We start from the raw sequence: 15,563 nt of genomic DNA, 5'->3' as shown, positions 1-15,563 counted from the left end.
TGAGGGATAAAACACTTATGGGCGTGGTGTTATATGAAGATCATCAATGATGGGGAGATGTGGAATGGGGTGAATGGTTACTGTTGCTGCTCTGCAATTGATTAATTTCCAGTAACATGTATTTTGTTTCTCTTATATCACAACAGTTTGTCAGCGATTACAATTTTTAATTTCTTAATGACTGACCCAATTTAATTGTTTACAATTATATTTAATATTTACATTTTTTTTTCTTTTGTTACATAACAACTTCTTTCGTCTGCTCCCATTAGCAGTCACCACAGTGGACCATCATGGTCCGCATATTTGATTTGGCATACTTTTTACACCAGATGCCCTTCTTGACGCAACCCTCCCCAATCTATCTTGGTTTGGGACCAGAACTAAGTATACACTGGCTTGTGCAACCCCAGTGGCTGGGTATTTTACCTAACCTGCATGTCTTTGGACTACGGGGGGAACTGGAGCACCTGGAGGAAACAGACACTGGGAGAACATGCAAACTCCATACGGAAAGGCCCCTGTCAGCTATGAGGTTCGAACCCAGAACCTTCTTGCTGTGAGGCAGCAGTGCTAACCACTAGACCACCATGCAGCCTTATTGCATAATGATTTTTCATTATGTCATGTACCATACAAGCCCTTGTGTAAATATAAACTTTATTAGAACAAGTGCATTAATTTGAACCTGTGATTTTCCTTGCAGCAGGAACTACTATCAGAGGTGCTGCATTATAATATTATAAAATTAAAGCTATACTGCCTTTCAGATTTTTCAAGTGTAGATCATAAAAAGAAATTTCCCAGCACCCAATTATTTTTGTTTAGTGGACCAAATGCTCTCTCTCTCTCTCATTATCTCTAGCCGCTTTATCCTTCTACAGGGTCGCAGGCAAGCTGGAGCCTATCCCAGCTGACTACGGGCGAGAGGCGGGGTACACCCTGGACAAGTCGCCAGGTCATCACAGGGCTGACACATAGACACAGACAACCATTCACACTCACATTCACACCTACGGTCAATTTAGAGTCACCAGTTAACCTAACCTGCATGTCTTTGGACTGTGGGGGAAACCGGAGCACCCGGAGGAAACCCACGCGGACACGGGGAGAACATGCAAACTCCACACAGAAAGGCCCTCGCCGGCCACGGGGCTCGAACCCAGGACCTTCTTGCTGTGAGGCGACAGCGCTAACCACTACACCACCGTGCCGCCCAGACCGAATGCTACTGAATTCAAATCACAGACTTACAATTTTTAAAGGTTTTTTTCTTAATAGAACAATTAATACATTTAGAGCCACGTGGCCCTAAATTCTCAGCTATTTTTTTTCTGCTTCACCATGACGCAATACACGATACTACATCATGCATCACATGGTGGGCTTTCCCCATTCGCGCAAGGCATTGTGGGAAACAAATTTGAAACAGGAGAGAAAAATGGAGGACATGAGTGTGTGAATGAAACGTGAAAGACCGACTACAGTAACGGAAAGTGAGAAGAAAAGACGTTATATACGAAGGAAAGGAAACGCAGGACCAAACTAATAAAATATCGGCGGTCAGCGAGCACCTCGGTGTGATCAGCTGTTCGTTTAGCGACAGAATGATGGAACTGTCAGTGCAAGGTCAAAGGTAAACCTCTAGATGGCAGTAATGCAACACTGTGGATGCCAGCTGCTGTAAAACCCAAAAGAAGAAGGTGGTAAACCTGCGTATGTGCACATGGACTTCCTCTGTCTGCTTGACTGTGCAAAGCGAGTGATTTCATGCACATTATTTGCTTTAATCCCCTCAAAATAAATAACTTCCCAGCCACAGAATGGCCTGATATTTTGTGAGATATTACAGAAATAAACATTTTTCAGAGGGAACTAAATTTCACCGATTTTATGAAATCGAATGGCCGTCTAGCTTTAATCAATACCTTCTGACCAATCGGGATAGAGAATTCAATAGCACTGTAGCACAATAAACTAAAAGGGCACTCAGTAGAGCGTATAACTCCTCCAAGCTACATATTATCAACATCAAAATCAAATCACTTGAACCAAGGATAATACTAAAGCTGTACACCAAATTTAATCCTAATCCATTCACTACTTTTTGAGTTACTTTGGGAACGGACAAAGAAATCCTGGATCTGCATATATATCTAGATCATGGATCCACATACATATCCAGGTTTATAGCAAAATCTAATCAATTGTTCCTTGGCCCATGAATTACCTTTCTTCCAAATGTCATCAAAATCCGTTCACTACTTTTTGAGTTACGTTGGGAACAAAGAAACGGAGGCAAAAACATAACCTCCTCCAACAAAGTTAGCGGAGGTAATAATAGAGAACTGTACATTTAACATGAAGTACAGTATACTTCATCTCAAATAGGTAAAGTTTGTGAGGTTTAGACCCCACATATATTCAGTCCCCACTCTGTCTAAGCTAAACTTCATTGTTATAACTGTGGGGAGGGCGGAGCTAAAATCGGGCCAGAAAAATGATAAACTGAAGCCTGATATGAAGGAAATGAGCAGATCTACTTCATGACAACATTACAAATCATGATTCCTCAAGAGTATTTTTAAAGTAATGTGATTGTCACGGGTGTAGAAACATCTTTAATGATTACAAATGACACCTTTAAAATAATTATGTGAACCAGAAATCTAATCTAAAGTAATAATTAGGTTCAGCTTTAAATAATGTTTTGAATTATTAGATCACTGCTGTAAGTGTAATGTTTTTATACCTGTATGCCTTTCAGAGAGGAAACACCCATATAGAGAAAGACCCCATACAACACTGGCATGGGAATGAACTGGACACAAAACACACAAAGATCATTATACAGTATTAATACAGATCATCTTATAGAAGTCACAATGTGTGTGTGTTTTAATAATGCATTTTATTTAATAATAAGGAGGAAACATCAATATTAAAAAAAGAAAAGCTTGAACTTTGCTAAAAGCTATCAGGACTATTCAGAGCCAATTTTCATGCGTGCTCATTCGTGACCTCTGACCTTCAGGATGGACGTCATGAAGACAGAGCAGCCCATGAGGGTGAAAATGAGAATGCCGGTGACCCGTTGCTCCCTGATGCCCAGGAACTTGGGTTGTTCGCCCGGTGCGGAGCAGCTGGACTCCTGCTTCAGGCTGTTCACATGCGAGATGGAGAGAACGGTGGCAGCCACGAACCATGGCAGCCCCATCACTGAACACACACCCAACATCACGGCCACCACCAGCAGGTCCAGATGATAACCACAGCCTTTCTACAGGAATAGAGAGCATGAGGTCATCCATCACTGAGCAGTGAAGTGAAAATGAGGGTCTTTGGTTGGTGCAGAGGATGGTGCTTGTTCAGATTCAGCAGTATTGCTGAATGTGTGTGAGTCGGTGCTACCTTGAGTTTGTGCTCCTTGCGGTTTACAATGACAGCAGTGATCTGCTGGTCCATGAAGATGAGGATGGTGCAGAGAAGAGCAGGAACAACTGACACCAGGACCATCCACCAGGGATTAGAACCAAGCGGAGAGATCAGCCAGCCACGGTGCTTCGAGGTGGGCTACACACACACACACACACACACACACACACACACACACACACACACACACACACAAACTACAGAGTAAACACATACATGAAATTCAAACCCAATGTGAAATATTAAAAGGACCTTAGATAGATAGATAGATAGATAGATAGATAGATAGATAGATAGATAGATAGATAGATAGATAGATAGATAGATAGATAGATAGATAGATAGAGCGTCCTCCATAATTATTGGGATCCCTCGTTAAGATATGTTCTTAGGCTTCTAATAAATTCAGGGTTTTTTAAATAATATAGGACAACAATGCAAAAAAAAAAGAGAAAAAGCCAACCTTTAATTCAAGTGCATTTATTCAGTGGGAAAAAAATCCCACATTAAGAAATAATTCTTTTACATGAAATCATGTGTGCCACAATTATTGGCACCCCTGATGTTAATACTTTGTACAACTCCCTTTTGCCAACAAGACAGCACTTAATATTCTCCTATAACATTTCACAAGATGGGAGAATACAGAGAGAGGGATATTCGACCATTCCTCTTTGCACAATCTCTCTAAATCATCCAGAGTCCTGGGTCCTCTCCTATGCACTCTCCTCTTCAGCTCATCCCACAGGTTTTCAATTGGGTTGAGGTCTGGGGACTGAGATGGCCATGGGAGGAGCTTGATTTTGTGTCTGGTGAACCATTTTTGTGCAGATTTGGCCACATGTTTAGGGTCATTATCTTGCTGAAAGACCCAGTGATGACCCATCTTCAGCTTTCGGGCAGAGGCCACCAGATTTTGATTTAAAATGTCCTGGTATTTAAAAGAGTTCATGATGCCATGCACCCTAACAAGGTTCCCAGGGCCTTTGGAAGAGAAACAGGCCCACAACATCACCGATCCTCCCCCATATTTCACAGTGGGCATGAGGTGCTTTTCCACATACTCATCTTTTGCGATGTATTAGAGTGTTTGTTGCCAAAAAGCTCTGTTTTGGTCTCATCTGACCAAAGCACACGGTCCCAGTTGAAGTCCCAGTACCGCTTAGCGAACTCCAGACATTTACGTTTATGCTTGTAATTGAGAAAAGGCTTTTTCCGTGCATGCCTCCCAAACAGCTTGTTGGCATGTAGATAGCGCCTGATGGTTGTTATGGAGACTTTGTGACCCCAAGATGCTACTCTTTGATGCAATTCTCTAACAGTGAGCTTTGGAGAACTTTTTACTTCTCTTACCATCCTCCTCACTGTGCATGGTGGAAAGATAAACTTGCATCCTTGTCCAGGCTTGTTTGCCACTGTTCCAGTTGTTTTAAACTTCTTGATTCCTCTGACTGTAGATACGGGCAGGTGTAGGTGAGTGGCTATTTTCTTGTAGCCATTGCCTGACTTATGAAGGTCAACACACATCTGCCTTACTTGAATGGTGTGTTCTCTTGTCTTTCCCATGTTGAAGAGTGGATAAGAGAAATAGGCCTCTGTGACACATCATATTTATACCCCAGGGAAACAGGATGTGATGAATTACTAATTAAAGGTTCCTAGATACTCTGATCAACTTTATAAACTACAGTAGAAATGACAGAAATGCTTCAATTACATTTATTTTCTAGGAATTGTTGGGGTGCCAACAATTGTGGAACAGGTGATTTTATGAAAAATAATTATTTCTTAGTCAGGGATTTTTTTTAAAATTCACTTGAGTTAAGGGTTACATTTTTCTACAATTTTCAGTGTGAGATTATGCTTCTGCAATAAAAATAGAATTTATTTTAAGGCTTTTAACATATCTTAACCAGGGGTGCCAATAATTCTGGAGGGTGCTGTACAGTAGGTAGATAGATAGATCTTATGGCTTCTATGGTTAACCATTTTACATAAAAATAGTACAGTGAGCAAATCTGAAGAAAATTACTTTCAGAACACAGCATTAATAATCACTGCCAATAGCACATCACATTATACTGTATTGACTTTAACAATAAAGCAGACACCATCTTGTGTGTGTGTGTGTGTGTGTGTGTGTGTGTGTGTGTGTGTGTTACCTCAAAGCGGTCAGGCACATTGAGTTTGGGTGATGGAATTCCCACCAGATAATCCACCAGCACCATCACCATTATAGTCAAAAACACGGCGAAATCACTGATAGTGGAGCGCACCTACACACACATATTCAGATTTTATTATTTATGGAAAGTACAATCACTGACATCTGTATTACTGCAGCTAGATAATGCTATACCAAACTTTAAAGTAGTAGTAGTAGTAGTAGTGTGATATAAATGTGTGTGTGGGTGTGTGCACATGCGTGGTCACCCTGGTAGGGAAGTATCTTTCCGTCTTGAACTGCTTGAGCAGGGAGGAGAGGAAGAATGTGGTGAAGAAGAGGATGATGGACCAGAAGAGCACATCGGGGATGAAGGGCCCATGTTTTCCACAAGCAGGACCTACAAACTCGCCGTGTAGGAACTTACACATCTACACACACACACACACACACACACACATATGTGTAAAGATGTGTAATAATGGCTTTAAGTGTGAGCAGAACAGGATTTGTGTGCTCGTGTGTGTGTGCTAGACTATCCAAGCTATTATTAGTCCCGAATCTTCCATCCTTAGAATCACCATCACCACAAGGCAGTGGTTGGTATCCCTCCTGTAGGGGTCCTCATATCAGGTGCCAGGGACAGGATACACACCTGTTCCATTAATATGTACACTGGTGTCCCACAAGACTCAATGCTCAGACCTGTTCTCTTTTCCCTCTACACCTATCTCTACATTGCTTCTCCTTCCACAGGTATGCTGATGACACTCAGCTCATCTTTCCTTTCACTCTTAGAAAAGGATTCTTCATTCTTTTATCCCTCTAGGACACTGGTTTCTAATCCTGGTCCTGGAGAACCTGCACATTTTAGTGTTGTTCCTGTTCTAACACACCTGATTCAACTAATCAGCTCCCCCTTCCTGGGTTGAAGTCAGTGTGTTAGATCAGGACAGGGTGGACTCCAGGACCAGAATTGGAAACCTGTGTTTTGGGGGAACCCAGCAGTTTCTATGTGAAACCCGACAAAGAGAGCCCCACTAAAAAGATAGAGACACTAACCATTCATTGGAGGAGCATGTTTCATAAGGACGAATCATCAAATATCCTGTTTGCTTTTTGGATCTTGGCGTGTCTAACAGAGATCTCATCAGGGATGATGTCTCCTTTGAGAACTCAGTCTACGTCTACATACTTTACTCTGTCAAGCAGGTTCTTCTGTTACAACATCAGGAGTATTTGACAATTTTTCTTCAACAAGGCAAGATTATCTAGTCCTTTGTTATCTTATACACCAAGGTTCTTATAACTGATCCTGGGTGCAGTAAGCCAACTTTTCTTCAGATTTACCAAGTTACCCAGTCTTCCCTTCTGCATTCCCCCACTAGTTGCCTCCATTCCATTCAAAACCCTGACTGGAAGCTCTGTTTGACCTTAATGGTCAAATGTCCAAAAACACTTTATGTCCAAGTTCTTTTGTGGATAATTTCACTGGAATATGGTACACTTGTTTCTAAAAACTTCTGTTGTAATCATAAATATCTATGATGCTCATTTTGAACATCCTTTCAACTCAGTACTGTTGGTTTTTATTCATCTACATTTGTATATTTGTACAAATGTATTGTACATTTAGGGCAGTGGGCATGTGTCATCCTTGACTGCCATGCAATGGAGTAGTAAGGTGTCTCCTTCCCTCCACTAGCCTGTGGTGGTGCCTATAGCAAGCACCAGCAAACCCCCCCCCCACTCTCCCTGGTCAGGCTTATGACCGAAAACTGGATTCAGCAAACTGTGCAGAGGAGGCCACCACCACCACCTGGTGGTTCAACGGGCAGGAAGGTAGACCCAGAAAAGTGTTTGTGGAGCACCATCAGGGCATGATGCAACACATAGAACACTACTGGCCATCCACTGCATCCCAACCTAGCTCCAGCCGTCTTGATTCTGTCTTGCCCCTGGACCCAGTTAGGTTGGGATGAGAGAGTGAGGCTGATGGCTGTGCAACTCTCCCTCACTCTAATCCAAGTCACATGCAAGTCATGACTACAAATTCAAATAAATTGAAGTTATGGTTATCTTCAACCTTGAAGGACAAACATCACTCACATCACATTTGTATACTATAATCCCACTATCAGGTGTCATCAACTTTCACAGCTCCTCCTAAGGTTTCTTCCTTATGTCATCTCAGAGACTTTTTCTTGGCTAATGTCCCCTCTGACTTCCATCCATCCATCCATGATCTGTAACCACTTATGCTTTGCAGGGTCGTGGGCAAGCTGGAGCTTATCCCAGCTGACTATGGGCAAGAGGTGGGGTACACCCTGGACAAGTCGCCAGGTCATCGCAGGGCTCCCTTCTGACTTGTTAATTAGAAATCTAAATGTACATCCAGATTTCTGTAAAGCTGCTTTGTGACTATCTGACCCAACACCCTTCAAGACACACGCATCTGTCCTGGCACATAAGAGTCGAGTCTCTCAGTGGTGCCATGAAATGTGGACTGAGGACACACCCATTCCACTACAGACTTGAACACTAGCAATGCACTAAACTGAAAGAAAAGCTGATTCCTGTTTCTATCCTGATAGTACTCTATCTTTTGATCAATGGTCACCAACCCTGTTCTTGGAGATCTACCTTCCTGAAGACTTTAGATCCAACCATAATCATGCTCACCTGACCATCTAATCATTGCCCTCAAGTGTTCTCAATCAACTAAAGCAGGTGTGTTAGAGTTTGGTTAACCATGAAACCTCCAGGAAGGTAGATCTCAAGAAAGATGGTTGGTGGCCACTGCTTTAGACCAATGCCACAGCATGACTAGACAAATACAAATGACTTTTGTAAGCCGTTCTGGATGGTAGAAATGGTGTGAATGGTAGTGTATGAAAGGAGAATTATACTGACCGACACATTGAGTTGATTCCAAGGTATTGAATCCGTGGTGTGTCCAGTTGAGTTCCACAGCTGCATCGTCTCATTGGACATCTGACTGGGACCTGAGCACTGACAGCTACAAAAGATAGAGCGGGACAAATGGAGACATCGCATACTTCACTACAACTACTCTACAGTGCAAAGAGGACAGTGTGTGTGTACCTGTACTGTGTCAGGTTAACCAGGTCAGTGTGGGTGTTGATGGGATAGGTGTCTCGGAGGTGCAGCAGTTTCTCCAGAGCCTCATAGATGAAGATGATGCAGATGAGAGCAGCGAATGCTTCCTCTGTGAAGCGTGTGATGTAACACACCAGCGAGCTTGCATCAGTTGCCACCAGCACTATACAGAGGAACGCTGTCCACAGTCCGATACAGGCACGCAAGGACAGGTAGGACATCCCGTAATCCCTAGTGAAACATAGCAGGAGGTACAGTACGTAGATGTGTTACTTTAATAGATTAGTACATTATCTTATTCTGGCTTTGTAAACATGAAAGAAAAAAAAATTCCTTAAATACCATCTCAGACACTCCGCAGACTTTAAGGCTGCAATTGGCCCCAAAAGACACCCCACCCCCCCAGATTTTGGGCCACATTTTAGGGCTGCAAATATTGAAAATTTATCATCGTGGATTTTTATTTCATCTTCATTCACTAAGTCATCTTTATCCTGTCACAGTGGATCTAGAGCCTGGGAACACTGGGCAGGAGGTGGGAATACACCCTTGATGGAATACCAGTCCATCACAGGGCACCATGCACACACACATTCACACTTAGTGGCATTTTAGCAAAGTCAATCCACCTAGCAGCATGTTTTTTGTAAAAATCATGCTGCCCCCTGGTGGTCCGGTGCCCAAAGAGACCACTTATACTGCTTATAGAAAGACACAGCCTTAAACTTGCTGTTCCATTTAGTTCAAAATGGTTAATGTTCAAGCCAAGATATATTATATGGACACAAGTGTTTTACTGGGAAATACCCCACTCGTATGTATTTTTCATATGAGCTACACCCAGGACATGGAGAACCAAAACCATGACATAAATCTCTATATGTCACTCGTGAGGAAATCAATGAATTGTTTTGCTAAATTTGGGTACTTTTTGTTTGTGAATGTGTCTATATAATAAAAAGAAAAATCACACATTGGCTTGAAGATATAAAGTTTATCTTCTCGTGTTGAAAAACTCACATTTTTCATATGAACTACATTGCAGATCTGAGTGACATATTTAAATAATATTAGCTGGTGTTGAGTGGTATATCAGATATATTCCATTCAGCTAGCATGATATTGAACAAGTCGAAGACAAGTAGCTGAATGGAATACATCTGATATACCATGAAAAAAAAAGCCAGCCAATATTATTATTATGCATACCCATTCCTTTCAGGTGTTCAACGCATCTTTCCCTTTCGAAATTCTCTCAAAATCTTCTGTATTTAACGAAGCAAACCTGGCGGCCATGTTTGTTTGCAAATTGTCACAGTTGCTCGCTAGCGCAGAAGTTTTACACCTCCGACATGCGACGTTGTCTGACAACCATGCAATATCATAAACCATATTCAACGCTCATTCTCCATTGGGTAGAGTGATGTAATGCACGGAGAATAAGCGATATGCTAACAATATTGCATGCTATCAAACCAAATGAATGAAACCCGCAAGAAGGGAATAGAACATGTTTTTATTCCAGCAAAAAAGTGTCCTGTATGTATAACAATTCATGTTATTTCAGTCCGATGACATCACTCCCAGTGTTTTCTCGCTGACTAGACACGCATTATCAAAGTGGTGAACCGGTTCGAAATTAAAATTCTTTTGATTAACTTGCGTATTTTTTTGTGGATGTGTCCATATAATATAAAGAACATTACATGGAGGCATAAAGATATGAAGTTTATCTTCTCATGTTGAAAATGTTTTTACTTGTTCGCTTCGCTCACTTGCGAATATATACATTCACCACTTGAATATAAACTTCATATCTTCTCACAACTGTGTAATATCCTCTATTTATTATGTATTACTGAAGTACACAGGCTATAGTGTATAGCATGCAGTGAATAGTATGGCATTCGAGAAGCAGCCCTTGACTCACTCGCAGAACTTGAAGAGGATTTTCTCAAACACAAGCACAGGCCCTGTGCTGCCCAGAATGGTCAGAGGCTGACCGGCAAACAGAGAGAACGCCACTCCTGTCAGAGATGCTCCAAACAGTGACTCAATAGCACTCTGAGAGACAGACAGAAACACACACATATGTTGAGGGTGAGCTGGTCCTGTTTTTCCAGGCACTCATCCAAGATGTCACAGTGCATATGTCACCTCTGCAAACTGGGGGTCAGTTTATGAAACGGTTACACAACTGCTTACACACACACTGCCACACACACTCACTTTATAGCTATAACAGTGATTCTGAGTGTTGTGTATCTATGTGTGTGGGATACACTCACGATGTTACTCTTGGTGGCCTCTCCAAGCAGTCCTCCAAAGGTGATAACAGGAGACATGCAAGCACAGTAGAGGAAAAGCACCGACGCTACACACTGCAGACTGAAGAAGTCTAACACATCGCTCCAGTAGAAGGGTGCTTTACGCTTTATATCACACACCAGCCCACCGAAAATCCTACACACACACAGAATAAGCACCTGATATTCTCAAAATTGGGTTCATGGATTCAGTGTTGTGTAACATAGCCATGAGCTGTAGAGGCTGTAGTTTTTTGTTTGTTTGTTTGTTTAACAATGTCATAGTTATTATGTAAATATTACAGTTATGAGCCTAATTATAAGCCTAATGGTGTCTCAAAGCAGAAATACTGTTACAACCCTGAGGTCAATTATTTTTCCATAACATCACATTTCACCGAATTCCATTTTACAAAGTTGAGTTCCAATCCCACCCTGATCGAACACTCATCTAATGATATCACAACATCATTAATTGTGATTTATCACTGCAGTTGCCATTCTTTTTAATGCTCATTTCAAAAGGTCTGGCTTTCATCAACCTCATACACCATGGATATTTTTAGCAAAATACAGAGACGAAGAAGCCAGATTTCACTGCTCAAAGCCAGATGTAAAAAAGCCATGCTAAAATTCAACTTGTTTAATTAGCTTTAGCAGACTGTCTCATGCTAATTTATGCAAACCTTCTCTGAACATAATTCAGTTATTCCACGAAATCAAGCCGTACATGAGCTGATAGCCGATGAGGTGCGGAGCACTGAGTTGGCTATAAGCCATGTACAACAAGGTTGAGTGGAATAATTGTTTTATTCTATCCACATTCACTGAATTTTGAGAAACAGAGCATTTTTATTTTTACTTTTTGCAAATTTGATAAATAAAAACTTCATACAAAACATCCGACAAAACCATTTCCACTTAGAATGTAAACAAACTGGTGAAATGACAGTAGCAATTTGTGAAAAATGCGATAATAATTCTGGAAAAATTTTTAAAAGATACTTTTTTGTACGTGGCTGGGTAAAGGACCTCGGTATCAAGTTGCTGCCGAATGAATCCTGTATTGTTTTTGTCCGTGTAAGTATGATTTTTTTAAGCATTTCAGTCGCATCTTTTCAACGAAGCACTGCAAGTTGAAGTGTAAGCAAACAACAGTTGGCTTGATTCTCACTTGTGTTCACTCTTATCTCTCAGGTAAATCATTCACAAAGATCATCAGAAACCCCTTTAAAGACCTGGATCTTAGTTAAACAAGACGGAGACGTGATCACGGCGCATTGTAACTGTATGGCTGGGGAAGAATTTTGCCACAACCTTCATGCATATGGACTTTGTGAGGAATGAGGAGTAAACAAAGAATCAGCTGGGGACTTTAGCACTTTGTGACTAAAAAAAGTACCATAGAGATGAGATGAGATGAGATGAGATGAGATGAGATGAGATGAGATGAGATGAGATGAGATAGAACTTTATTGATCCCTTTGGGAGGGTTCCCTCAGGGAAATCAAAATTTCAGCAGCATCATTACAGGATAAACAGAGAATAGAAAATAGAGAAAACTTCTAGATAAATTAAGTATTTACATATTTATTTACGGGGCGGCACGGTGGTGTAGTGGTTAGCGCTGTCGCCTCACAGCAAGAAGGTCCTGGGTTTGAACCCCGGGTCCGGCGAGGGCCTTTCTGTGTGGAGTTTGCATGTTCTCCCCGTGTCCGCGTGGGTTTCCTCCGGGTGCTCCGGTTTCCCCCACAGTCCAAAGACATGCATGTTAGGTTAACTGGTGACTCTAAATTGACCGTAGGTGTGAATGTGAGTGTGAATGGTTGTCTGTGTCTATGTGTCAGCCCTGTGATGACCTGGCGACTTGTCCAGGGTGTACCCCGCCTTTCGCCCGTAGTCAGCTGAGATAGGCTCCAGCTTGCCTGCGACCCTGTAGAAGGATAAAGCGGCTAGAGATAATGAGATGAGATATTTATTTACTTATTTATCTATCTATTTAGCTTCGCCTGGTAAGTACAATGACGGATAGGCAGGGACACCACAACAGTGAAAACCAATTACTGTGGGCCCAAAAAAACAATAAAAGTATATTACAGTAAGAATACAAAAATACAACATTAATAGCAGCAGGTAATTTGGCTCGCTAGACTTCTTGCAGTATTACAACATTTCAACCAAATTGACTTAAAGCTACGAGGCTCCTCATGATTGTAATTGGAAAGAGCGTCATTGTAGTATTTCTTGAGTAATGTTTTAAATTGCAGCAGGTTTAAGTTCTTGCATCTTAAGTTAGATGGTGGACAATTCCAGACACATGTAACTTGGACAAGATAGGACCGTTGAAAAGTTACAGTCCTACATTTGCGTGGCCGAAAGAGAATCGTGTTTGTGTTGGACGTAGATCTTGTCATTCGTCTAGGAATATCAGGGGATGGTAGCACATCAGCAGACAACTAAACAAGGCCATTTGTAGCTTTAAAGAAGAAAACAAGGTCCATGTATTCGTGCCAGTATGAAATTGGCATCAGCTCCAATATAGTAAGCCTGTCTGTGTATGACTCACAACAGAGGAAGGGAAGATTCAATATGAATTTTGAAGTCCGTCTTTGGATCCTCTCAATGCGCTTGATCAGCTCGATGGTCTGAGGACACCAAATCTGACTTGCATAACCAAGGATAGGGCGAACCACAGCAAGATAAAGGGCGTGACAAGTCCTTGTGCTTGTGATTTCAACTGCACTTCTTCATAAGAACCCCAGTAGTTTGTTGGCCTTGGCACATCTATCCAGTATGTGCTTAGTCCAGGTGAGATCGTTTGATACCCAGATTCCAAGGTCTTTTTCAGCTGTGGGAGTGTCCAGGGCGTCCCCTTGATCCTGTATGGATGGAAGATGGGTTTAATTTTCCTTGTGACTCGCAGACACTTGCACTTGGCTTGGTTGAAAGTAAGGCCATTGGTGGAAGACCAAGAAACAAGATTGTCAAGGTCCGTTTGCAAGAGATCAGCATCTGCGACAGAGTCGATACACCGGTAGATTTTAGTATCATCAACAAAGGAAGATATTTGACAATTATTGACGATGTCTGGGAGGTTGTTAATGTACAACAGGAAGAGAATAGGCCCCAAGATTGAGCCCTGTGGAACTCCTGAGACAACACATTTTTCTGAACTAGTTGTCCCAAGGATGGTCACACACTGGTGGCGGCCATATAGGTAAGGTCTGAACCATTCAAGGAGCATCCCAGAAATATGGAAACCCTTGAGTTTGTTAATGAGAGCAACGTGGTTTACTTTATCAAATGCCTTAGACATGTCCATAAAGACAATATCAGTTTGTTGGCCACCATCCAGTAAAGAGCCGATGTGGTCCAATACCTCCACAAGCTGGGTAGTACACGAGCGGCCTGGGATGAACCCGTGCTGAAAGGAGTTGATCAACTGCAGCAGATGGTCACGTAAGTTGCTGAGCACGCATCTTTCAAGAACCTTAGGCACAATGCAGAGTAGCGAGACAGGACGGTAGTTCTCAACAAAACTCTTATCACACTTTTTAAATATGGGCATTATATTGGCAAGCTTCCACTCGTCTGGGAGTGATCCGCATGCAAGAGACTTGTTGAATAGGAGACGCAACGATGGTGCTATTTGCAGGGCAGTGTCCTTGAGTAACCTAGCTGGGATAGTATCTGGTCTGGTTGCTTTGTTAACATCGAGCAATTCTCCCCATATCTTATTTTTTTTTAATATACAAATATAAAAAAAGAATAAGATATGGGGAGAACAAAAAAGTCCAGCAGGAGAGGTATTGCACATTTATATTGCACATTGTCCAGTATTGCTTATTGTTAGGCTAGGCTACTGCTCCTTCCCATCCTCTGTCCTCCTGTTACCCCCCCCCCCCCCCCCCAGGGAGGAGTTGTACAGTCTGATGGTGTGAGGGACAAAGGAGTTTTTAAGTCTGTTAGTCCTGCACTTGGGAAGGATCATTCTGTCACTGAACAGACTCCTCTGGTTGCTGATGACGGTGTGCAGAGGATGACTGGCATCGTCCATGATGTTCAGTAGTTTGTCCATAGACCTCTTCTCTGCCACCATCTTCAGAGAGTCCAGCTTCATGCTGATCACAGAGCTGGCCCATCTGATCAGTTTGTCCAGCCTGGACGTGTCCTTCATGGATGTGCTGCCCCCCCAGCACACCACAGTGTAAAACAGGACACTGGTGACCATGGACTGATAGAACATCCACAGGAGTTTCCTGCAGATGTTAAAGGACCGCAGCCTCCTCAGGAAGTATAGCCTGCTCTGTCCTTTCCTGTACAAGTGGTTGGTGTTACAAGTCCAGTCCAGCTTGCTGTCCAGCCACAGCCCGAGGTGCTTGTAGGAATCCACAGTCTCCACCTCGACTCCTTCGATCAGAACTGGTCATGACCTTGGTCTGGACCTCCCAAAGTCAATGGCCAGCTCCTTGGTCTTTGAGGTGTTGAGCTACAGATGTTTCCTGTTGTACCAAATGGCAAAGTCCCTCACCAGGCTC

The 15,563-nt window shown here is 42.3% G+C and overlaps 1 protein-coding gene across 3 annotated transcripts in view; it reads right to left on the bottom strand.

Annotated features, from left to right (window-relative positions):
• LOC132882073 (sodium bicarbonate cotransporter 3-like) overlaps positions 1-15,563 on the bottom strand; it is a 118,942-nt gene that overhangs the window by 15,507 nt on the left and 87,872 nt on the right. For all 3 annotated transcript variants that reach the window (XM_060915303.1, XM_060915301.1, XM_060915302.1), the window contains exons 13-21: positions 11,008-11,182; positions 10,650-10,783; positions 8,705-8,950; positions 8,513-8,618; positions 5,869-6,030; positions 5,598-5,711; positions 3,412-3,573; positions 3,029-3,280; positions 2,753-2,821 (exon numbers count right to left, since the gene is read on the bottom strand). In XM_060915303.1, coding sequence (XP_060771286.1) covers positions 2,753-2,821; positions 3,029-3,280; positions 3,412-3,573; positions 5,598-5,711; positions 5,869-6,030; positions 8,513-8,618; positions 8,705-8,950; positions 10,650-10,783; positions 11,008-11,182 — 1,420 coding nt within the window. The remainder of the gene's footprint in view (positions 1-2,752; positions 2,822-3,028; positions 3,281-3,411; positions 3,574-5,597; positions 5,712-5,868; positions 6,031-8,512; positions 8,619-8,704; positions 8,951-10,649; positions 10,784-11,007; positions 11,183-15,563) is intronic.

This window comes from Neoarius graeffei, chromosome 2 (genome assembly GCF_027579695.1).
Source record: "Neoarius graeffei isolate fNeoGra1 chromosome 2, fNeoGra1.pri, whole genome shotgun sequence".
NCBI classification, from domain to species: Eukaryota; Metazoa; Chordata; class Actinopteri; order Siluriformes; family Ariidae; genus Neoarius; species Neoarius graeffei.
This window is presented reverse-complemented; position numbering and strand designations above follow the sequence as displayed.